Below are 24,739 nucleotides of genomic sequence, written 5' to 3'. Positions count from 1 at the left end.
CCAGTTTAATACCACTTGTTGCTCTACTAAGTTTGTAACCAATGGAGTCGGTGTTGATTCAACATTTGTGATATTTTAGAGGTCAAGTCTGTAATGATTGGGTTCTCTTCTCGAGAACTCTTTATCAAAGAAGAAAGTTCTTCAATTGCTCTCGATGATTTCACACAGTCTTAGAATCTACACTCTGATATCATGTAAAAAAGATATCACTCTTCAATATATTTGATATATAGGTGAAGCCTTATTTATAATTTATAAAAAAGCTATTCTAAGAAGGCTATAACAATTACACAAATCTAGCCTAGAATAATGGTAAATCAAATATTACAATTACACAAATCTAACCCAGAATAATAATAAATCAAATATTAAATATCTAATTTAAATTTCTCTATAATCTTTCCTTTAATATTCTGTTTACAGCCCATGCTAACAAAATTTACAAGATGAAAAAAAAAAATTGGCACCTTTTTTGCAAAGAAAAAAAAAGTATTTGGATTAGGATTAGTTAATTGAGATAATCAAATAAGTTATGTTAAAATCCGACTAAAGGGCCAACTTCTTTGGATTAGTGAAAATTTGAACGAAAGAAAGAATCTATGATCATCCAAACAAATAAAAACTCTAATTTTCCCAAAAAAAAAAAAAACATGTTTTAAAAAATGTTTTTTAAAAGTTGATTTACACAAAACAAAGAGAACCTAAATTAAAGAACTAAATTGAGTTTGGTCCGGCCCCAAATCCTTTGACATAAAGCAAATCTTCCAACGGTCAAATGAAGTTTAAGAACCCTGACGTTGCAAAGTCACACCAGCTCTTTCCTTCTTCGCTATTTCTCCATTAAAAACCTCTCTCTTACCTTCATCTTCATCAAGTTTACAAGCTTCAGGAGTCTTAACACCAGATCCAACCCTACACAATCTCCTTTTTTTTTTTTTATTTGTTTTATTTTGGTCTCTTACTTTCTTTATTCATCAACTTTGCATATTGTTTTACAGTTTCTTTTTCTTTTTTTTTTTTTAACCTTATTTCTGAGGTTGGAGAATGGAGCACCAAAACATAGACTGGAACAACATAGAATCGAAATTCGAAGAAGATGACACCTACGAGAATATCCATGCGCCTAAATGGGTTGATCTCTCTGCTCCATGTGAACCTATAGATGATGAAGCATGGTTCTGCAAACCTGGTACAGCCAAGTGTCCTTGAACTCTGTTTGGTTTCTAAGAAAACAAATAAGTGTGAAAGATAACTTATTTCATGAACCGATATTTTAACTTTTTAAGAATTAGCAAGTTTCTTTTCATGGAACCTTTTTCTTACTCAAGAAAGTTAGTTTTAATGCAGGTTGCAAGCATCCAAAGTGTGCAGAAGATTATCTCAAATCAAAGCACTACACCAAAGTTCTAATCCAATTTAAATCTTTGGAACAAGGCTTTTATTTTATTTTTATTGTAATCTGTATCTTGAATTTATACACTTTTTCCTGATTTGCATTTCCTTTTTCCTCTTTTTCAGGTGAAGCTCCTAAAGTCAATGACTATATCTGAAATTATTCCTTTCAGAGATAGAACTCGCAGGTGCAAATTTGTTCAGGAAACAATTCTCTAAAATTAAAAGCAACTATAAACCAGTAGCTTACATCAGCAGTTTCATGCAGCAACTTGTTCGAATTTTCACGCTCCGATCTCCTTTGTACCAAAACAATTTAAAGCAACGATGAATCAAAAGATTTTTATTTGAAACTTAACAGTTAAGTTAACTAGTAGTTTATCTTTGTTGCAGAAAAGCAAAGGCTACAAATGGAGAAAATGGTCTAAACCTACACAAAGTTTAAATGATGACAATGAGAACAGGAACCCAAACTTATCTACTCCACCTCTCGGTGCCAAGACTATGCCAAAGAAAATGGCAAAGAAATCATCTATGGTGGAGAAAACTCAGTTGGATGATTTAAGAGACAATTCAGCCAAGTCTGACAGGAAGCGGCGTTTAAAGAGTACCTTCTCTGCGCGTAATTTAGTAGCAGGTCGAGAGATTTTAAAGCAGATCACTGAATTCTGCGTTCAATTGAAGAAAATGGCAAGCAAAGGTTCCGAAAAGAGAGCATCAGAGAAGGCTTCGGATGGTGTTTTGGGTGAATTGAAGGAGAGAGTTAGAGAAAACGAGAGGATGCCTCTGCTTTTGGTTAAAGAAAGGGAAGTCTAGACAGGAGTGTAAATGAAACAGGGGAAACAGAGAATTATTATTGCACATGCATCAAAAAGTTTTGTGACAGTAGGACCCAGTTGCATTATTTTTGTTTTTTTGTGTTTTCATCAACAGATGATTAGTTAGTAGTTTTGTCATTTTTTTTTAAAAAAAAGGCCGCCTGAGTATAGGAAAATGTTTGCAGGTGCTAGGATTTCCCATCCTTTTCGTAACAAAGATAAAATATTTGTAACTTTTGTCAGGGTCGTCAAGAAATTTATTACTGTTTTTCCTGTAGATTTAACATCAACATAAAGGTTTTCTGCAACACAGTACCTAAAATATTTCTCAGATGGATCATTTTAGCCATATGCATCCTTTTTATCGTCATTAAAGGGCAACATAAGAAAGTCAACGGTTATTGCCTGGAAGTAGGAAAATAATTTTTTATTAAGTATCTCACATGACCTTTTGCTGTATCTTCCAGAATCTAAATTTGCCATAAAGCTCCCAGAAAAAGTCTGTTGACTTAGCTGGTGTTGAATAGTGAGAGATGGATCTTAAACATTTTAGCCATGAACATCCGCTGGAGCTCATCCAAGACCAGACTCGTCCAACTGAAGAACAAGAACAAGAACAAGAAGAAGCTCGATGCTTTGGGTGTAAGGAACTTTGCAGAGGGTCCAATCTATTGCTTCAGTGATTGCAAGTTTTATCTTCACAAGAAATGTGCCGAGTTAGCCCCCGAGGTTAGTCATTCCCTCCACCCTCGACACCCTCTTATTCTTCTATCAAAACCACCATATCTGATGTTACATGTTGCATTTGTAATTACTGTCATAAGTGTTGTTTTGGATTCGTTTACCATTGTGCTTCTTGTGAATTTTATCTGGACATCAATTGTGCTTTGATTCAACCATCCATTATAAACCATTTTTCCCACGAGCATCCATTGGCCTTATTTGAAAAGCTCCACGATCGAGCCTTTGTTCATTGCATCGGATGTGAAGGATGAGCATCAAGTCTGGTTTACAGATGTTTGGTTTGCGACGATTTTTATCTTCACAAGGAATGTGCCGAGCTACCCTATGAACTCAGTCACCCATATCACTGCTTACATTCTCTTTCTCTCTTGCCAAATCCGCCAACTCATCAAAAGGGATGTTCATGCAAATTGTGCAAAATCAAATGGAAGGGATTTGTTTTATTACTGCTTCATATGAAAGTTTATCCGTACGCTTGAAGATGTTTTGTCGTTGAGATTAATTACAGCTGCAAGTCATGAACACCCGTGGACTCTTGTATCAAGACCAATCTCATCCATCTCTGATGCATATGGCACTGATGGAGACTGCACTCCCTATCTATGCCTCAAATGTAATCTTCTTGTTCACAAGAATTGCATTTCATTGCCCCACACCATCCGAATAACGTGACATTCTCACCCTATTTCTCATTTTTATTTTCTTCAGCAAAATCAATATGCAAAGCCAGAGTGCAGAATTTGTCACAAAGAGGTGAATTCGGAGTTCGGAAGTCACTATTGTTCTTCCACTGATTGCAATTATATTGCTCATGTGAATTGTGCAACCAATAAGAGTATTTGGGATGAAACAGCTGTGTTGGAAGCCAATGAATCAACAAAGTTTGATCACCGCTATTATCAATGAAATGAGTATTGGAGAGGATATAATAGCAACAGAAATCAACACATGCCTACCATGATCACAATTTAATTCTCACTTTTTTAATGGTGAGTTCAAATATGATTGTGATTGTGATGGCTGTATGAGGCCTATCTCAGCTCCTTTCTATAGTTGTGGACAATGTAGGTTTTTTCTCCATAGAAATTGTGCTGAGTTGCCTATGGAAATACAACACCCAAGTCACAAGCACTTGCTCACACTGGCAACGAATTACCTTGCATATTGCCATGCCTTTCTTCGCTTTCACCATGGATTTAGCTATAGATGTGACAGAGAACCCTGTCACTTTGAGATCGACATTCAATGTAGTTTACAACTGGATACATTGAGCCATCCAAGTTACGAGCACCTACTCTTTCTTGGCCACGAGTATGAAGGGAATTGTAGTGCTTGTCCCAATTATATATGGGATGACAACAGTGCCTACAGATGTACGAAAGGTTGTAAATTCATCTTAGACTTTGCATGCATCACATTACCACTTACAGCTAGGTAAAAGTATGACAAACATCCTCTCTCTCTAACTTATCATGATGGTTCTAGCCCTAATCAATTTTATTGTGATATCAGTGAGGAAGAAAGGGATCCAAACCATTGGTTCCACTATTGTGCAGATTGTGATAACACTGTTCATCCAAAATGTGTTATTGGTGATCTCTCATTTATCAAGCTTGGGAACACATGCGAATGCTTAGCTCATTCACACCCCCTCACTTTTGTCAGGAACATTTGGAGCTGTCCTCGATGCAATGTATGCGGCAAGCTTTGTAATGGGCAGGTCCTTGAATGCAAAGAATCTGAATGCAATCTTATAGTCCATTGGAAATGCCATCATCTTTTAAAGACGCATAGAAATAGCACTCTAGATTTGATTTGAATAAAGGAAGTCATAGGTCAGGTACTTGCAACTATCAAAATTTTCTAGTATTACTCATGGTTCTTGTTTACATGTATCTCTTTTTCAATTTGGTTATGAGTCTGTTGCTTGATTACTCCAAAGTTTTTAGATCAAACATAACTTGCAGTCATGGTTGGAATTCCATAATTGTTCTATGTCACTTTGAAGTTCTATTGGCTCTTGAATATTGGTACTTGGTAGTAATATTTTTGTTAACTGGTATATATTCTATGCTATTGACAACAAAACTGTAGCCTATTTGAAGAATACTATTCTTATAGAGATTTGTCATGTCTAGTTATTGAGAAGGAAATGGACTTCAAGAGTGTAAAACATTTTTGATTAAGTACAGATTAAATTATCTTTAATTGTTTCCAAAATGCTTTCTTTTCAACATAATGTTAGACTAGATGAGTTACTTTTAGCTGCCTTTTTGCAACTATCTGCAGATCTAGTCACTCTAACTCCTCAAATTAATGTTAAACCTAAAGAGTGAAAATAGAGTTCTACTGTTTTTTTGACTGTATATAATTCTTCCTAACAATTATTTCTCGGGTATGATAGTTGTTCTTTTTGCATCATCTGCTAAATGAGAATCATTGAAGTGTTAGTGGTTGAATAGTTAGTTAAGTTGCCGTTTTATAGTTACAAAAAAAGTATTGGTAGGTGAAACTTTTCTTTGAAATTTTCTTTTGTGAATTCTTTTTTTGAATCTGTGATTGTTATAATATTAATCAATAAACAAGTTTTCAGTCTGATTAAAATCGTTTCCCCTGGCCGTGCTGTAATTCTAGCAGATTTTATTGTGATCTGTAGAGCAAAGATTAATGAAACAGCGGACTGAAGATGACAGTTATTTTCATTTCTATTTGATCCATAGGCTTTTTTTTTTTTTAGTTTTTTCTGTTGGATAATTAGAAGTTTCATTTATAAACCGGAGCAGAATAAACTGTGTTAAGCATCCGATCGAAAACCATTTGACAATAGGCGGAGGGCCTAACTTAAATATAAGACCACAGGCAATCCAATATTTAATAAATGTGAAATAATACCATTTTAATGGTAACAGGCTCACATGTAGGTGAAGACAGAAGCCTTTCACGTGACATACTTGAAATGGGTAAGAGACTGGAGTAACAAGCAAGAACAGGCAATCCAATATTTAATAAATGTGAAATAATACCATTTTAATGGTAACAGGCTCACATGTAGGTGAAGACAGAAGCCTTTCACGTGACATACTTGAAATGGGTAAGAGACTGGAGTAACAAGCAAGAACAATGGAACAAAATCTGGGCTTTGATGCCATGATAAGCGTCTAATCTAAAATCAATTGGCAATAGGTAGAAGGAGCTAACTTGAATATAAAACCATAAGCAATTCAATATTTAAAGGGATGTGGGATATCACCAACCACTTTAACAAACTGCTACTAGAGAACTGCAAAAAACAAGGGACTGACATATAGAAAAGTTTAAACTAGATACAAACTAAAACTGAATAAAATAGAGAAAAAAACTCAAATCATTCGCTGCGACATAGAAGCCTATTTTCTGTTGTATTGTCAAAGTTAGAGACAGTACCATTGATTCTGAATGTAAAATGTCTTGGACAGCTATAAAAATAGCATTAGAATTTTCTGGATTCCCCTCCATTTCATGCCAGTCTCAATATAAGTACTGCTAAGGCTTTACCTTTTTTGGTATCTTTGGCGCATTAGAATTTCAATGTTCTTTGTTATGGTTTGTATGCTCATCTGTACACAGTATTGAGAGTTGTCGGTAGTTAAGAATTGGTGACTGCATCAGTAGGACACACTAAATTGCCAATCAGATTTATAAATTTAGACACTTATGCAGAAGTTGCTTCAGAGGGTTTTTTTCTCTCCCCACCCCATAAAAGAACTAGACGCCTCATTGATTCTATGTTATAAAAGTAAAACTAAGACCTGTTATGTTCTGCCCTATCAGAAAACAAAGAATTTACCAATTTGATTACTGCTATTGTAAAAGAAATGAGTCAGTCTAGGAAAGGATACAATAGCAACTGAGATCAAGCATTTCTGCTATGAACACAATTTACTTCTTACTTATAATGGTAAGGTATGATGGGTGTATGAGGTCTATATCAACTACTTTCTATAGTTGTGAGCAATGTTTGTTTTTTCTCCATAGAAATTGTGCTTAATAAATTAATTACAATACAAATGTCATGATCAGATTGTTATCCACAGAGAAATATGATTCATAGTTTTGTCGTTAGACCTGTATGGCTCCCATTTGTCTTCTTTGGAAACAGTCAAACAAAATATCCAAATTGTTAGTAGCATTCTATTTGTGAAATAAAGTGACTGATTTACAATTTCAGTGCTCTTTGATTTGGTTCTTATCAAAACCCAAAGATAAGAAAAAACAAACAAAACCATCCAGCCATGACGGTTTAGCTCAGCTTAGTTGGTGACACTGGCACCTTGTTGGAATTTTTCTGCTGTTTTTCCATTTCACTTCCTGTTTGCGGGGAATCTTTCCTCCTTGCCCATAGAAGATGGGTTTTTCCTTTTTAACGTGCAGATTTAAGAGAAATATATGTCTTAAGTAACGTGAAGCCAGCTGATGAACGACTGCCATGTTGCCCTTCAAAATTAACCTTAATAAATTAATATATTCATCTCTTCCGCCTGATTCAATCGATATGTTCAATATTTAACACGAGAAATATCGTTTTTTTTTTCATCATTTTCATTTTCATGTGGTTTTGGGGGTTGTAGAGTTGACTCACCCCATGTGCTTTCCTTTGTTTAAAAGCCATACATTTCACATTATTCTTTTTAAATCTTTATCTTAAAATTGACTACTTATACATCGGTTGACGTATAATTAAAGTCGGCGTTGGGAAGTGATGGGATTCAAAGCAACTTGTAAGTAATTTTTTTTTCAAGCCGAATAGTACAGAATAGAATACAGAAAGAACTGGAAAAGAGGTTATTGAAAGACTATATGGGAATTAAAGTTAATGAATCATCAAGCAAAAGAATTAATATGGCAACAAATCATTTCCATTTTTAAATCAATATCTTTCTTGCTTCTTTCCATATGGAAACATACAGTTACTCGCATTTTTTTGTTTTTGTTTTTTTTTTTTAAATGAAGTATTTCTTTTTATTAAAATTTTAGGCAAAATGATTGGGTATCAAAATGACAAATTTGGCCTTGATTTGCTAACGGCTTTCTCATCCAAAACAGTTAAGTTATAGCCAGTCATTAGGTAGGCCAACAATGGTATTTACAGTAATATAAACACCAAAATGCCATGCCATCATTCAAACTTCCCCTGCGAGAGCCTTGGCGGCTTTTGTAATCAGAGCATTGACTCTTCTCCCATTGGCTGCCAAATTATTACTTGGTCCTTTTAATTCTCTTTTTAATGCTTGTTTAATGCGAATCTTAAGAACAAGCGCCTTGCCCAACTGGTAATACGACAATTATTGCAGTGTTAAATTCTTTTTTTTTTTTTTTGTCAAAAGTTGCAAATCCAGATCTGGTTAAAGGTTAGCCATTGCTTCTAGATCACCAAATTTCAATCTTTGTTCAAAAGAATTTAACTTTTCTTCTATCAATTATGGTGAAATATTGCCCTGTTATTAGTTATGGCGATAATGATTTAATGGTTTTAATTCTAGAAATTATTTGTCATTTCTTGTTTTGAGTTTGATTTTTTTTTATCGGAGGTTGTATGAATTATGAAAATTTTGTTTGCTTTTATCAATAAAATATTACATTAGAGTTTTGTGATTTAGAACTGTAATTTTGAAAATATTTTAAGGTTGTCTTTGACAACATAGTTTGAAAGGAGGGATTTGGATGTCAAATTCTGTAGTAATACTCTTCAACATTTGAGTTTTATGATTAAACTCAAATTCATGGATTTATTACATTCTATTGAGTATTGAATTTGTAATACCTAAACAAAAAAGTGAATTTCAAATACATTTTTGAATACATTCATCCTTATGATTTGTAAAAGAAATAAATCCAAATTCACTCTCTAAAGCTTGTTTCCAACTGAAGCATATGGTTATTGTGCTTGTTTTCTAAAATTGCTTCCTGATTGATGCAGTAGGTGCTTGGATAGAGTGTGAGGGATGAAGATACAAGAAATTTTTCATGTGAAATTCGCTGATTTGGTTCTCAATTAATAGAATAGATGCTTGAGATAATGTTTTCTGTTCAGAAGTGGAAATGCTCATGGTCTCTGGTGGCTACAGTTGCGTCTATTATAGCGCTAGTTTCAGTAGTTCATCTATTCCTGTTTCCTATCGTCCCTTCTTTTGATTACTTCATTTCCCGGCAAGTTCAGTACACATGTGTTCCAGTTAATGCATCAGTTGAACAGGGTGCTGATCATGTTTGGGGAAATATACACCAGGGTCTTGATTTAGATCACAGGTTTCCTTCTGACTTGCATAATGGAGTTGTTTATCATAATGCACCGTGGAAGGCAGAGATTGGGCGGTGGCTTTCTGGTTGTGATGCAATTGCTAGGGAAGTCAACATTGTTGAGGTAATTATCATGATTGTTAATTATCGTTCATCCTTCTTGTCTTACCAAGCAGCCCCCTCCCCTCTCTCTTGGATGGCTCTCTCTTTTGTGTGTGAGTAGCAATTTTAATTCAAGACTTCTTCTCTTAGGAAGTTTATATTTGTTATGCACAATCAGGTGGATGTGTATTTCTTAATTAAAAAATCTAGACTCTTTTAATGTTGCATCAACATCTTCATGACTTTTATACCATAAATATGTTCATTTTGGCAGAAAATAGGTGGTAGGCGCTGCAAAGATGACTGCAGTGGTCAAGGTGTTTGCAATCATGAATTGGGCCAATGTAGATGCTTTCATGGATTTACTGGTCAGTACTTGCATCCTTTCATTGTCTTTGTTTCAGTTAAACTTCTATAAGAAGCTTCACTGAAAGAAAAGCCTTATCCATTGCAAACACTGATAACATATAAACTTGATAAAATGAGGTGGACTATTATAGACTTGATAAAACTATAAAATACCAAGCACTTGACAAAGTCAAAAAGTTTTGGTACTAACCTTCTATTTGATACTGTTATTTACAATTTTATCTCAAAAGCAGTAGTACTTACAATGATGGAATAAATAGTCCTGTCCTGTTACTACTGCTCCTAGCTTCTAAAAGATTAGGCATAAGGCACCATGTAAGTCCTGGACATTTGGAACTGTACGTTTTGTCCATCTCTAGGATGATCAATTAAAGACCATTGATTTTAAAATATAATCAATGTAAATGTTAATAGCAAATTTAGGTTGATTATGGAGCTATAAATAATATAAGTGTTGTTTAAAATTGGCAGCATTTTGTTTTAACTTAAAAAAAATTTCCTAAAATAATATGGTATTGCAAATAACACATTTGATGGAACAGGAGAAGAATGCTCTGAGAGGCTAAATTTGAGTTGCAACTACCCTAAAACACCAGAGCTGCCCTATGGACGATGGGGTGTCTCAATATGTTCTGCTCATTGTGACACTACAAGAGCTATGTGCTTTTGTGGAGAAGGCACAAAATATCCAAATCGTCCTGTGGCGGAGGCATGTGGGTTTCACATGAAGTAAGCATAGTCTGATTCCTAACATGTGCTTCATAGTATTTCTCTCTATCCTGAACATCATGGGCCACACTCCTTGTGTTGCCTTTATTTCAGCTTACCTGCTGAACCTGGTGGTCCTAAACTGACTGATTGGGCAAAAGCTGACCTGGATAATATTTTTACTACAAATGGTAGCAAACCAGGATGGTGTAACGTAGACCCAGATGCAGCATATGCTTCAAAAGTGCACTTCAAAGAGGAATGTGACTGCAAATATGATGGACTTTGGGGGCGTTTCTGTGAAGTGCCTGTTGAAAGTGTTTGCATCAATCAATGCTCTGGACATGGTCATTGCCGTGGTGGGTTTTGTCAGGTAATAGCTTTATACTTCTGTATGTTTCTATTAATAGTGGAACTTAATTTGCTTTTGGAAGGAGAAAAAATTGGTGAACAATCTTCGTTCCACCTACATTCATTTTTAGGCAAAGATATATGAGGGGCAGTAATAGATGAGGATAAAAAAGTATCAACTTTTGGAATAGCACAAAATTAGGGGACTACTTTGATTGTTGGAATGTAAATATTTTCTATAAATAACAAGCTTCATAAGTGTTTTTTTTAAATGATTTGGAAAGTTTAGGAGCACATTGAAAGGCTACATTACACTTTAGACTGTACTCCATGATTTGGGCAGGTTTAGAAATTGAATTTTTGCCCATGAGGATTGTTCCATTAGTGATGATCTGATCGCTAGAATAAGTAGAGAGTTTTATTGGTGTGTATTTTTGCTATTTTTGGATATTGGAGCGTATTTACCATTCAGTACTTGGTAACTTATAGGAAGTAAAATTTGAGTTGAATAAACATTCCATATTTAGTTTATGAGTAATCTGATTTTAAAAATCCTTATTGTATTGTGTTCCTTCATACATTTGATTTGAGTTAACCACCCTTTACATTGGAAAATATTTGGCTTCACTTGTGTCTTTCCTGCCTTTATTCAAAACTAAATCAAGTTTATTTTCAGTGCTATAATGGATGGTACGGGACAGACTGCAGTATTCCTTCAGTCGTATCTCCAATGGGAGAGTGGCCTAAGTGGCTCCGACCTGCTCAGGTCAATATTCCTGGTAATGAACTCTCAGGAAACCTTGTCAATCTCAATGCTGCGGTGAAAAAGAAAAGGCCCCTTATCTATGTATATGATTTACCTCCTGAGTTCAACAGTTTACTTCTTGAGGTATGAATGAACAATATTTTGTATCTGATACTATCAAGAGCAAAATTCTTATATTTGTCACTTAATTGACTGTTGCAGGGACGACATTTTAAGTTTCAGTGTGTAAACAGAATCTATGATGACAGGAATGCAACATTGTGGACAGATCAGTTGTATGGCTCCCAGGTATTATTCAAACTAGTATTAATGCAAAGCATCTAATAACCTGAATAATTGCTTAGAAATTTTCTTGATTCTATAAATTTCCAGATGGCACTCTATGAGAGTATTTTAGCTAGTTCATATCGAACATTAAATGGTGAAGAAGCAGATTTTTTCTTTGTTCCTGTTTTGGATGCTTGCATCATAACACGTGCTGATGATGCACCCCATTTGAGCATGGAGGTAAACTTCATAAGTTGTTATATTTCAGTCTATATCCTACTGTGTGAAAAAGAAATTATTGGATTTGGATTAGCATAATCTCTATTGCTTTCTATTTTGGGGGCTTTGTTCAATGTTCATTTCCTCTTTATGATTTTCAATTAAAAGTATAGATTATGATGCCATTGTTCCTAAGAGGAAATCTATAGACATACCAAGAGAGGGGTAGTTTTAACAAGTTCTTTTTTCAAATACTGAGTCTATCGGTTAGCATTGTTGATGCTTTATAACTTTTATTTTCTAAGAAAAATTTTAGATTGGGCTTTGGCCCACTCAAAATCCTTAAGGGTCAAAACCTCATAATTGTCAATATCAGTATCATCTATTCACCTCTCAGCAAAATTGTTTTTTCATGCAGGAACATCCACACGGCTTTATTTACTTTTTTATTTGAGCCCAGCTTCCCCATATTTATGTGCTTATTACTCTCTGATTTCAGAATCATACTGGCTTGAGGAGCTCTCTCACTCTGGAATTTTATAGGAATGCATATGATCACATTGTTGGGAAATATCCTTATTGGAACCACTCGGCAGGAAGAGACCATATTTGGGTATGATATAAAATTTTTTTCATTTGATGTGTGTGTCTATCTATCTAATTTTGTGTAGTTTTTTGCCGTATGTGTGCTAATCATGTCACCTTTATATCTGAAGGCAGTCTTTTTCGTGGGATGAAGGTGCTTGCTATGCCCCTAAGGAGATATGGAATAGTATGATGTTGGTTCATTGGGGTAATACGAATTCTAAGCACAACCACTCAACAACAGCCTACTGGGCTGACAACTGGGACAAGATTCCATCTGATAGAAGAGGCAACCATCCTTGTTTTGATCCTGATAAAGATCTCGTGCTTCCTGCTTGGAAACGCCCTGATGTTACTGCATTGATTGCCAAACTGTGGTCTAGGTACACATCCTATTGATTGCATTTGTCGAAACACCTATTAATACTTACTTTTCTCAAGTTGAAAAAACAAAACTCTTGGATTATTTATTTTCAGGCCTCGTGAGAAGAGGAAGACGCTTTTTTACTTCAATGGAAATCTAGGACCAGCTTACACAAGTGGAAGACCAGAAGCTACGTAAGTTGAATAAATGTTAATATGGATAAATTTGATAGGGGAAATTACATTTAAAGGGAATATGGACAATCTCCTCAGAGGATTCCAAAATGAACACCTTTCTTTTTGGTGCCTTAGCCTTCCTTTCTTCCATCTCCTACATCTTCATTAGCTAAAAGATCATTTTCTGATGTTTGAAGAATGTGTTTAATAAACTTTACGAGTCCTTACTTTTGGTGTCATTATTAAGAAACATGTTTGACTGATCTGGCAACCATTATCATTTAATTGTTGGCTTTCAGTCGTCACATGGCAGCAGATATGCATTTAGTAAGTTTCAAATCTTGGAAATTACCTATGGATGGTTTTGGTGTTTGTGCAGGTATAGCATGGGGATCAGACAGAAACTGGCAGATGAGTTTGGTTCGACCCCTAACAAGGAGGGAAAACTAGGGACACAGCATGCAGAAGATGTGATTGTAACTCCTCTTCGTGCTGAAAACTATCATGAAGACATAGCCAATTCTATTTTCTGTGGTGTGCTGCCTGGGGATGGTTGGAGTGGTCGTATGGAAGATAGTGTTTTGCAAGGATGCATTCCTGTGGTTATTCAGGTAGTGCATTAATATATGTTGTTGTAGCTCTTATAGCTACCTGATCTTGCCAGATTATGGGTTTAGAGAAGCATTTAATAGCAGCATATACTTCTTTGATAATGTACGAGACTTGGGTGCTTCCTATGTTAGAGTGTCAAATGACATTCTGCATCCATTATGGGCAATTGTCATACTTCACTGAATTATGGCTTCATCTTTCTGCTTTGCACCTAAAATATTTGGTAATATAAAATATAAAACTTTGAATTTTTAAATTCATTTTTACTTGCAACTTAAGGTAGCTTCATGGAGGGCATTGCTTAATGGCGTTTGGCTCCCTTAGGCAGATATTCAGAATGCAGAACTTATTCTATATGGCTTTATTAGATGTGAGCTTGGTAGTTTTGTAAAAGACCTCATATAAAAGAACTATTCTCAGGCTGTTGCATGTTAGTTTTCTCAACAAGTTCAGCTCAAAAGTTTTTTGTGGATGTGCTATCAATTAACATGGTTGCTGGAGCAATTTGGTTTGCCAAAGATGCAACCTGACAACTTATGAATAAATAACCTAATTGCTGAGATCAATAGTTTTACTGTTTGATTGACCATGATAATTAAAAATTTGACATTAGTTACCAAGAAACTGTAATTTGCATTAGCCCACATCCTGAATTTGGTAGGCTTCCATTCTCTCAAGACTAATTTCAATGAGAAAAATGCATGGTGGTGCAAAGATTGGCCATGATTTGCTATGAGCATTGATAAAATGCTCTTAAGTTGTTGCAGTGGGGATTTTATCCTTCCCCTCTGAATAAGATTTCTTGTAGCAATTCTTACGATTGCACTTCGAGAACAAGCCAATGTTGAGTTCCTGAAATATGCTATCTGAAAAGAATATTGCTGTAAGAGAAAAGGATAACTTTGTTCTGATTATGAAGTAGGTATCTAACCTGTTGAAGTGGCTAACATCACTCTTACTTGGAGAAGAACATTAACTTATCACCTTTATCCAGTTGTTGTCTTTATCACCTTCAAATTAGAACTGTTAACTTGATGTTATGGGTTTCACATTCAGGCTTCAGGGGAGTGCGCATTGATAGTTTAAGAGTCGGAACAATTGAATTCACTGGCAATTATATAGATCATTATGTTGCCAATACACTTGAATGATTTCCCCTCCAGTTCTAGGGTTCTTTTACATCTTGGATTTCTAACTTCTATCTTTACCTACTTAAAAGAATGACATGATTCATCATCTTTATTCTGGTTTGTTCCCTTTTTTATTTCTTATCTCCTCATGTATAGGATGGGATCTTCCTGCCGTACGAGAATATGCTCAACTATGAGAGCTTTGCTGTTAGAATACATGAAGATGAAATTCCAAATTTGATCAAGATTCTTCGGGTTTGTCATTTTAGGTCTTATAAACTGGAACACAGAAAGTTGGTAGTTTTTTTTTCTAGCTGACTGTTTGGTGGCCTTTATATCTTGCAGGGAATCAATGAAACAGAAATAGAAATCAAGTTGACCAACGTACAGAAAATATGGCAGAGGTTCCTTTATCGAAATTCTATTTTGCTAGAAGCTGAGAGGCAAAAAACTGGCTTTGGCCGAGTGGAGGATTGGGCAATTCAATTCTTGCAACAAACTGAAGATGACGTCTTTACAACATTTTTACAGGTATTCTTCCTTCTGTACTGAATATAAAGCTCTTTTTTCCCCAATCTATGCAGTGACAACTGTGAAGTTGATGTTAATTTTCTGCATTGTGGTACATCTGAGAATATGACCAATATACAACCTCTGTACCTTGAAATAGGTTTATTCTTTGAGAAGTTTTAGTAAAGTGACCAAAGGTAAAGAAATATCTAACACCTTTGCTTACAGTAGAATCTTGTAGCAGTTTCGTCAACATATTTGTAGAATTTATATTCCCCACAACACTTTATTTCTCAGTAGAGTATGAGCTCACTGGTACATAAGGGTTGAATCTTATCAGCCAAGCAAAACCATACGTACTAAGATCCAAGAGCATAAGCTTTTCAAGAAGTTCTTGGCCAATGAGGTTCATCCGGCCTAAGATAACTTGGAAGAATAAAATTTACTTTGGCTATTTCAAGAAATGAATTGTTATGATGTGAGTGAAGTTAGAATTCATGTGAGCTTCAGTAATATCTATTAAGTACTGGGTTAATGTCATGAATGGCCTTTGAACTATAGTAAAATGTTAAATGTGATACCTGAACTTTAAAAATCTCTATTATGGTACCTAAACTATGAATTTGTTAACTAATGTGGTACTAACATCAATAGTTCCAAATGATGACATATGGCTGATAAATAGCCCTCCAAGTACCACATTAGTTAACAAATTCATAGTTTAGGTACCACATTAGATATTTTTAAAGTTCAAGTACTACATTGAACATTTCACTATAATTCGGGAGCCATTCATAACATTATCCCTTAAGTAATATAAGGTTAAGGTATCAGGGCAAATAACTGGACTTGGTCTGATCGTAATTCATGGCAGTTCAAATTGTTTATAACATTTTTTGGATGATCATATTCATCTGATAACTCACTAAAGTTCTCATTTTATTTCTCCTTGATGACACCCTATATATTTATGTTATTTCCCCTGCATTTTAAAATCGCTATATTTTCTTTAGAACTAATTGCTGTGCATCTAAACAAATACGGATTAGGCAATTCTGTAGCTTTCTTCCTATTAAAGTTCAAAAGAGCAAAATCTCTCTCTCTCTCTCTTCCTCTTCAAGTTTGTAGTATTTTGTCCCGTTGACACTTGTAAATTTGTGCAGTCAACTAAAATTATCCTTCAGGCTTAGTTCTTATAGCTGCATAAACTGCTTCTCTCTCATTTGTGCGGGGTTGTGGATTCCTATGGAATGTTAAAATAATAACCACACATGTTTATTTGGAATCCTAGAATCACTTTTTCTTATGCACAATGTGGTAGTTGGAGTGTTTGGTGGGGTTCAGGGTTCAAAATATGCAGTGAAACTCTTCAGCGATGATGCCTTGTGTCCTTGCATGGACATGACAGTTACCTCTCTGCAGTGTTCTGTTCTCTCTGTAGTTTGAATATGCGGTTTGACCACCAAAGAACCAATGATGCATGCTTTTGTATGTACGTTTTAAAGTGTTGAATGTGCTCTAAATTTGCGCTACATGACCTAAGGTCTCAACGGTGTTTAGGTTTTCTTAATCTATATGGACATATTTATTTGTGTTTGTGTTTTTATTTTTTGTGTAAGTACATCATGCTAACCTGTTTTTATTGTCATGACTAGGTTTTGCACTACAAGTTACATAATGACCCTTGGAGGCGGCAACCTGCTAACCTTAAAAAGGAGTATGGATTACCACCAGAATGCTTGATAAGAACCAAGTGAAGAGCTATAAACTAACGTATATAGCAGCAGCTAAAGTGGCCAAAAACGAATGTACATGAATCAACCATTCTTAGCTTCTTGCAAAGAATTGAGTTTCAGAGCTTAAGAGTGTGTAAAAACTGGTCAGGTGGATGGATATCAACAAGAAAGCCTGATATCCCAATAGATATGCCAATTGATGCAAGATTCTCAACCAAACAGAAGTAGATGCAGAACATAGGATTTTGTTACAATTTTTTAACAGTATTTAGAAGAGTAAGAAGAATGGAAAATTGTTTGGGCAGTGTGCGGTTTAGCAGAAGAGATGTGCATGTTGAAACCCTTTATAATATTCTTTTTATATTATTTGTATGTCAACTTGATTTTTGTCTATTCAAACATCATGCACTTTGGCCTTTCCCCTTTTCTTCTCTTACTATTTTTTTTCTCACTTCCATAAAAAATTTATACTGAAAAACCTGTTTAAAGGATTGGAAAATCGCTTTAAAAGAATTCATATATATAAATTAGTGACTAATTGGGTACTAATTCAACTTAAAATATTTGATGTCTTTAATTTTATGCTTAATATATATTTTACCAACATTTGTATTATATTAACGTCAATAAGTCTATTGTTTTGGACATTTTCCAATTTAATATATAGTCGATTCTCAATTAAAATGTTTTTAAGCCGTTTAGATGTTAGAAGTATATCATCTATAATTATTATAAATAAATAATTAATTATATTTCAGAATTATATAAGATTTATTAAAATTTTATCTGTAATTCATATTTATAAATAATAAATCTCTATATAATTTTTTTCATTATGATAGAATATTATAAAATTGTATAAAAAATTATACTTCTAATTCTGGCCATAAAAAAGTATAAAAAAAAATCAAGTTTCAGTCAATACTATGAAAATACTACAAGGACTTTCATGAAAAAAAAAAACCCCCTTCAAGCAAGGGGCAAGCAGAGCAACTCTATCCCTCTCCACTTGCACATCCACACGATTCCAAAACTAAAAACCCCTCGTAAGCCTAATGTTTCTACTCTTTTTTATTCCACGTGTTATCCATCACAGGCACCATTTGATGACCAAACCGTAACTCAATCACTCCCCGCCACCAAGCCCTCCTTCCCTTCAAAACCCCTCTGTTTACCGCGCTCTTTTTTCTCTCGCGTGTCCTTTTTTTCCTCTTCAGTTTTTACCTTGAAACTCTCATCTCTAGCTCTCGACCCCTGCCCAGTCGCCACCTCAAGATGGGGCAATCAGAGGCCCAGTTTCCAATTTCACCACCACCGCTCGTTGTCTGCTCCTTGAAGCCCGCCGCCGGTGAGTCGCTGAGACTAATCGGGTCGCTGAGTCAGGTATCCAGCGTGTTGGGATCTCAGTGGGGTGATGAAGGCAAAGGCAAGCTTGTTGATATCTTGAGTGAGCACTTCGACATCGTCGCTTGCTGCCAGGTACTACTATTATACGCGTATTTTCATACGTATTTTATATTTGTTCTGTTTTGTTTTTGGTTTCATGACCAAAAGGTACTTTGTAGATATTATAAAACAAACAGTTTATGTCTAATTTTTGATTGGTGATTGGTGTGTGGAAGAGTGTTTATGGTCATGTGTACAGAATGTTAAACTATGGAAATGTGATTAACCCACAACTCTAATTGCTATACATTTGGACTGTAATTCTCCATTAAATTTTTTCTTCTTAGACAGGACCCTTTATGACCCTTTACTTCAAATTACAGCTAATTTTGGGAACTTTTTCAGATCATATGTAATGTGGTATGACTTGCCCTTGCATATGAGTTCGATTGTTCATATGATAACATTCTTTGTGCACTTCTACCTCTACAACATAAGCACATGCTGAAATGTGTTATTTTAGATAGAGCTTGACTACATTTTATAATGATATGTAAGATTTTAATTAGCAAGCTTGAATTTGTGGTTTCTAATTAGTCATTGCAAGTAGCAGCCTTCTCAGTGTTGGACATTTTTCTGATTTCAGGGTGGAGCTAATGCTGGACATACCATCTATAATTCAGAGGGAGAGAAGTTTGCCCTTCACCTTGTTCCTTCCAGCATCCTTAACAAAGAGACTCTGTGTTACTGGAAATGGAGTAGTGGTACATTTGCCTGGTCTATTCAAAGAAATTGATGGTTTGGAAGCTAATGGGGTATCCTGCAAAGGAAGGATATTGGTATCTGACTGTGCTCACTTGCTATTTGATTTTCATCAAGTAGTTGATGGACTTAGGGAAGTGGAGCTTGCTAAGTCATTGATTGGCACAACTAGAAGAGGAGTTGGACCTTGTTACTCAAACAAGATGATCAGGAATGGCATTAGAGTAAGTAACTTCCGGCACATGGATACTTTCCCTAAGAAACTTGATATTTTATTATCAGATGCAGCTTCAAGGTTCCCTGGTTTTGACTATACCCCAGAAATGCTCAGGGAAGAGGTTGAAGATTACAAGAGATTTGCTGAGAGGTTGGAGTCTGTCATTGCTGATACTTTGCATGTGATGAATGAATTGATTACACAGAAAAAGAGGATATTGGTGGAAGGTGGCCAGGCTACTATGCTGGACATTGATTTTGGTACTTATCCCTTTGTAACTTCCTCAAGCCCATCAGCTGGTGGAATCTGCACTGGAGTTGGTATTGCTCCAAGAGTTCTGGGTGATCTAATTGGAGTTGTAAGTGAATGATTTTACTTTTGTTTACTTTTCTTGGTTTCTTTGTCAGAGAGTTGATTTGTTGTATGGTTGGTGGACATGGTATGAATTACGGGCAGACACAAAATCAAATGGTTCTAAATATAGCTGTTGGTTTTAATGCATAAAATATGTTTAACTTCATTCATTTTCCTCTCTTAAACACTCTGTGTGCAGGTAAAGGCATATACCACAAGAGTTGGCTCTGGTCCTTTCCCAACAGAAATCCTGGGTCAAGGGTTGACATCCTTAGGTTTGCTGGGCAGGAGTTTGGCACAACTACCGGTCACCCTCGTTGTTGTGGTTGGCTCGATATAGTTGCCCTTAAGTTCTGCTGTCAGATAAATGGCTCTTCTTCTCTAAACCTCACCAAACTTGATGTTTTGTCAGATCTTCCTGAAATTAGATTGGGTGTTGCTTATAAACAAGTTGATGGTACAGCAGTGCAATCATTCCCAGCTGATCTTCATCTTCTTGAGCAGTTGAAGGTCAGTGAACTGTCTGACATAATTGACACTGATCAGATTTTACATTTGTAATTTTATTTTTTGCTTTTAATTATTTAAAACCTAACTTCTTCAGTTGTCTTATTGATGCTGCATTCTAAGTTTAAATTAAGACCCAACTGGAAGTCCTTGAAAGATAGGCACCATGTAAGTGAATACCATAAATTGATTGCTTTTTCTTCTTTAAGCTATCCATTAATGGATGCAATTTTGATAGTTTTGCAATCTCCATTATGGACAGAGACACCGTTAGAGGTTGCACTATCTATGAAAATGATAAATAATTTGTTTTATGCTACTCAGAATGCAAACAATGAATGTTAGATGCATTTGCAATTACTAGGTTGTTCACTTTTGCTATTTCTCTAGCAGTTGTCAAGCACTCTTGTTAATTCATTTGCTTCCTATGTGTTTAGGTTGAATATGAAGTTTTTCCTGGATGGAAGTGTGATATTTCTTCTATCAGAAACTATTCAGATCTTCCAAAGGCTGTACGTCAATATGTTGAGAGGATAGAGGAACTTGTTGGTGTGCCTGTCCATTACATTGGTGTTGGACCTGGTCGGGATGCTCTTATTTTCAAATAATTGACAATTTTTCTATTATATTATTGTTAGTTGATTTTCTTGCAATCAGGCAAAACATACTATTAGTGCCGCAAAAATTATAATCCCTTTATGAGTGGGAAATTTTTGGGACGAATTTAGGGCAAGACATAAATTTGTTACAAATATCTTCACATATGCAGGTTACTTGGAAATGGGATTTCGATCTCTATATGAAATGAATGTCCAGGGTTTCAATCTGCTTGAGGATAATTGGTTTAAGTATTAGTGCTTGAAGTCTCTTTGATTGCAGTGGTAAGTGCAGGAGAGTTCAAAGGGTTTATATGTAAGAGCAATTTTGTAAGTGGTAGCTTCGTGTAATGCATGGGTTTTGGCCGTGCATTGTTGGCTAACCTTGATACACGAGGATTTTGACCTCACCCATCTAATTGATCTTCTCATCGTGTCCATCTCAAGATTTGAAAGTCGACAATTGTTCTATCCCTTTTTTAAGATAGAAGTTTTGTTATCTCTCTTCACTTGAAATTCATTAACTGAAGATGTGGTTTCAGTAATTTCTAAAATTTGGATAATGTATGGGAAATAGTGATGTAAATTTATTTGCCTGATTGATACTCGTGAAAGAAATATTTTGGAAGTAACTTGATTACTTTTTACAGGGTGCAATAACTTAGCAGATTTATGAGCTGCTCTTTTCAAGTATTTTCTTCTTGTCTTAATTATTTATTCGTATTGTTTTTAATCACTGATATTCAGTTTGTACTGTTAATTGGTTTGATCCTGTAAGTGAACCCTACCAAGTACCAACCGGACTGTTTGATCAACTTAATTTTCTTCTAACTATAATGTTATGTTAGATGCTTTTAACTTTTAGTAGTATTCTCTTGTGCTCTGTCTCTGGGAATCCTTACTGAGTTTGGCAAAAGACAAAATTGCAGAAAAGCCAACTAATCCAATGAAGTGAAGGTGATAGTTAAAGTCGACACTTGATCTGTTCCGATCAGACAAATCGGTCAGAAAACAACTTTCCCGCCGGTAACTGGAATACTGAACTTCCACCTCCCTTCTGCTCTCAGAAACTTTTCTAGAAATGCCACTAGTATCAAATCTTTATCCTAGCTCAATGCCAACTGAAAAATGTTGATTACTACTGTTCTAGAAGTTCCAAATAGAAGTAGGAAAAGTAAGCTCTTCTTGAATATCATGAACTTGGAAGCCGGCCTCTACTCCTTGGTAGTCAGCAACTTCATGCATCTCAATCATAGCATCCCAATTGAAGCTGTTCTCTGCAATGGCAGCTAATTCATCATAATCTTTTATCAAGGAATCTGTTGCTGTTAAACTTTCTGTACTACCAACTCCTTCAGAGTGGTTTTCTTCGCTCAGTATTCCCAGCTGCTGAAGGAACTCATGCAAATCTATCTGCGGTCTATCCTCATAAGCTCCCGCCATTTTTTCTGATGAAATTCTAACATCCTTCTCATTCATTTGACGATCTTCTGCAGGGGTTTCATTATTTACAATCTGAATGTCAGTTTTTGAGTCACATGAAGGTGAGCTTGAACACCCGGTCTGACTTAAAACCCCATTCTTCTTAAGTTCTTGGAGTCTCTGATGAATAACATGAACGCTAGGTTGGGCATTTATGTTAAGCAAGCCATAAGAAGGAAACATTGAGATGAAGTTCTTGGAAGGAATCCATTTAAACTTCTGCAGTTTGTTTGGTGAATCGGAGATGGGTTGGAGGTGTGGGAGATTAAGATAAGCATCCGGGCCATACAATCTCCTGGCAGCCTCATCATACGCGATGGCAGCTTCTTCAGCCGTCGCAAAAGAACCCAACCAGAGTCTATTTCTCTTCTTGGGTTCTCTTATTTCTGCCACCCATTTGCCCCATGTTCTCTGCCTGACTCCACGGTATTGGCATGAAGCATTCTGGGGGCCGCCTTTGCCTCGAGCTGGACCTTTCTTCCATGGCTTCAATGGTGATTTTTTGCTACTTTCCATGGGAGTTTCAGTAGGGGAACAGAGGAAGTTGAGTGTGTGAGTGAAGTTGGAACTATGGGAGTGAAGAGAAGTGGGTCGAGAGGCGCGGGATATGTAGGGAGTGGAAATTTAGTTTGGTTTAAATGTCTTCACGTTCCAAGAAAAGCCTATTTGACCGTTATTGAGTGTTAATCAGGTAATTTTTCAAATCCAATGGCTTATATTTTAACCATTTTGCTTCCTCTTGGTGAAATCCTTTCAATAATTGCAACCGGGTGCTTTTAAATACATCTCTATATTTGCTCTCCCCACTCTTTTTTTTTTTTCAAAATTATCACTAGATAAAATTATTTAATTATTTTTTTATTTTAATTTTAAAGTTTTTAGGTATGTATGCATATATAATAACTTATATAACTTATCGGATTAACAAATTACATTTAAAGTTAAAAAAAATCAATTGAGAGATAAATTTCATATCTTAAAAAATTTTCATAATATTATAAAGTAAACACATAATATGTTTCAAATAATTATAAACTTATTACAAACTGATAAAAAAAAAAAAAACTATGAATATAGGTTTTTAGATTTTTTCTTAATTTAAATTATGAGGGACAGAAATTTTAAAAGATTATGGATATTTGAATCCAAAAACTTTTAAAAAATTTTAGATTTGCAATTTTGAAAATTTTAAAAGTCATTGTAAATTCTAAAAATTAAAAGTGAGAAGAAATTTGAAAAAGGATAATTAAATAATTTTATTTAAAACTATTTTTTTTTAAAATGTGAAGAGCAAAAAATTGAGATGAGTTTTAGATGCCCCAGCATTAAAAAAAATGTATTAATATTCAAACTTCAAATTTATTAAACATTATTTTTTAAAAATGACTATTTGAATTAACTGAAGAAAACTCATTAATCATACACATTTAACAATGAGAGATACATGTTAAAAACTTGAGCTCAAATTACCATTTTTAAAAATTAAAAAAAAAAGAATAAGAACGAATTCCTAATGATATTGCTTAATTAGAGGCCAGTCAATCAAACTTTAAAAAAATTTAAAACCCCCGTAAGACGAATGTCTGATAAATTGTTGGAATGGATTGTTAATATTACATTTTTAATTTTTTTAGTCATTAAAGCATGCATTTTCAATTTCATCTACTTTCAATAATCCCTCTTGTTTAAGGGACAAAGTAATTGATATACGAACAAAATATACTCCTTCAACCCTTGGAAAGTCCATCATTTTTATATTCTGCAGCTTGTGGCAACCCCATAAACAGCAAGACATGGTTAAGCTTGCCATTCATTGTCATGCCAATTGGCCTACCAATTGTGATAAGAATGCATTAATAGTGTTTTGGCAGTGACTAGAAAATAATTCCTTTCCTTTTTTTTTTTTTTTCCTGGAGCTGCTTTACTGTTTAAAGTAGAAAATGGTGTGATTGTGTAAGGATTGTTCCGGCAATGTCCCTCGGATTCTATAAGGATTGTTTTCGGCTAATTTCTAGTGTTGCTCTAAAGTCTAACATGAAATGAATTTGACCATCGCGTGGAGGATATCCACCTAACAACATTTTTCACTTTCACGAGCCATTGTTATTTCAATGTTTTCCTGCCATTCACGACCTGATTCCTGGGACTGCTGTTCACCTTTTTCCCATGCCTCTCTCTCTCTCTAACATCTCCGTATTCCTAAAGCATGTCACATGTTCAATTGGTATTACTATTATTCATATACTTCTACTGGGTTCACACACACACACACACACACACATATATATATATATATATATATATATATAT

The 24,739-nt window shown here is 35.1% G+C and overlaps 3 protein-coding genes and 2 pseudogenes across 5 annotated transcripts; 4 read left to right on the top strand and 1 right to left on the bottom strand.

Moving 5' to 3' along the window:
• Window positions 1–572: 572 nt before the first annotated feature.
• Window positions 573–2,768, top strand: LOC111297768 (uncharacterized). The gene is made up of 4 exons (XM_089741225.1): window positions 573–1,189; window positions 1,348–1,403; window positions 1,519–1,580; window positions 1,786–2,768. Exons 1-4 carry the CDS (start codon window positions 1,045–1,047, stop codon window positions 1,835–1,837), a joined length of 315 nt encoding a protein of 104 aa, XP_089597351.1. The 5' UTR covers window positions 573–1,044; the 3' UTR covers window positions 1,838–2,768.
• A 441-nt stretch (window positions 2,769–3,209) lies between these two features.
• On the top strand, window positions 3,210–6,134 carry LOC111297767 (protein VACUOLELESS GAMETOPHYTES-like). The gene is made up of 3 exons (XM_089741224.1): window positions 3,210–3,567; window positions 3,663–4,388; window positions 4,467–6,134. The coding sequence occupies exons 2-3, from the start codon at window positions 3,979–3,981 to the stop codon at window positions 4,771–4,773; spliced, it is 717 nt and encodes a 238-aa protein (XP_089597350.1). The 5' UTR covers window positions 3,210–3,567; window positions 3,663–3,978; the 3' UTR covers window positions 4,774–6,134.
• A 1,915-nt stretch (window positions 6,135–8,049) lies between these two features.
• On the top strand, window positions 8,050–17,518 carry LOC111297090 (exostosin family protein). 2 transcript variants are annotated; one of them, XM_089741223.1, is made up of 15 exons: window positions 8,050–8,263; window positions 8,911–9,354; window positions 9,607–9,700; window positions 10,244–10,430; window positions 10,524–10,782; window positions 11,437–11,649; window positions 11,728–11,814; window positions 11,899–12,033; window positions 12,512–12,625; window positions 12,733–12,980; window positions 13,075–13,155; window positions 13,517–13,748; window positions 15,036–15,134; window positions 15,225–15,410; window positions 17,045–17,518. In XM_089741223.1, the coding sequence occupies exons 2-15, from the start codon at window positions 8,998–9,000 to the stop codon at window positions 17,144–17,146; spliced, it is 2,394 nt and encodes a 797-aa protein (XP_089597349.1). In that variant the 5' UTR covers window positions 8,050–8,263; window positions 8,911–8,997; the 3' UTR covers window positions 17,147–17,518. The 2 variants fall into 2 exon arrangements, with proteins under 2 accessions (XP_089597349.1, XP_022747434.2); XM_022891699.2 differs by having other exon boundaries at window positions 8,211–8,341.
• A 763-nt stretch (window positions 17,519–18,281) lies between these two features.
• LOC111297892 (adenylosuccinate synthetase 2, chloroplastic-like) lies at window positions 18,282–21,156 on the top strand (annotated as a pseudogene). Its single transcript, XR_016326111.1, has 4 exons — window positions 18,282–18,604; window positions 19,158–19,848; window positions 20,044–20,354; window positions 20,789–21,156. The product of XR_016326111.1 is annotated as an adenylosuccinate synthetase 2, chloroplastic-like (transcript).
• Window positions 21,157–21,213: 57 nt separating this feature from the next.
• Window positions 21,214–23,155, bottom strand: LOC111297893 (dehydration-responsive element-binding protein 2F pseudogene; annotated as a pseudogene).
• Window positions 23,156–24,739: the final 1,584 nt, after the last annotated feature.

Source organism: Durio zibethinus, chromosome 12, assembly GCF_047325235.1.
Source record: "Durio zibethinus cultivar Kanyao isolate XHJ-2024 chromosome 12, ASM4732523v1, whole genome shotgun sequence".
NCBI classification, from domain to species: domain Eukaryota; kingdom Viridiplantae; phylum Streptophyta; class Magnoliopsida; order Malvales; family Malvaceae; genus Durio; species Durio zibethinus.
Note: the sequence above shows the minus strand (reverse complement) of the source record. Positions and strands in the feature narration are given on the sequence as shown.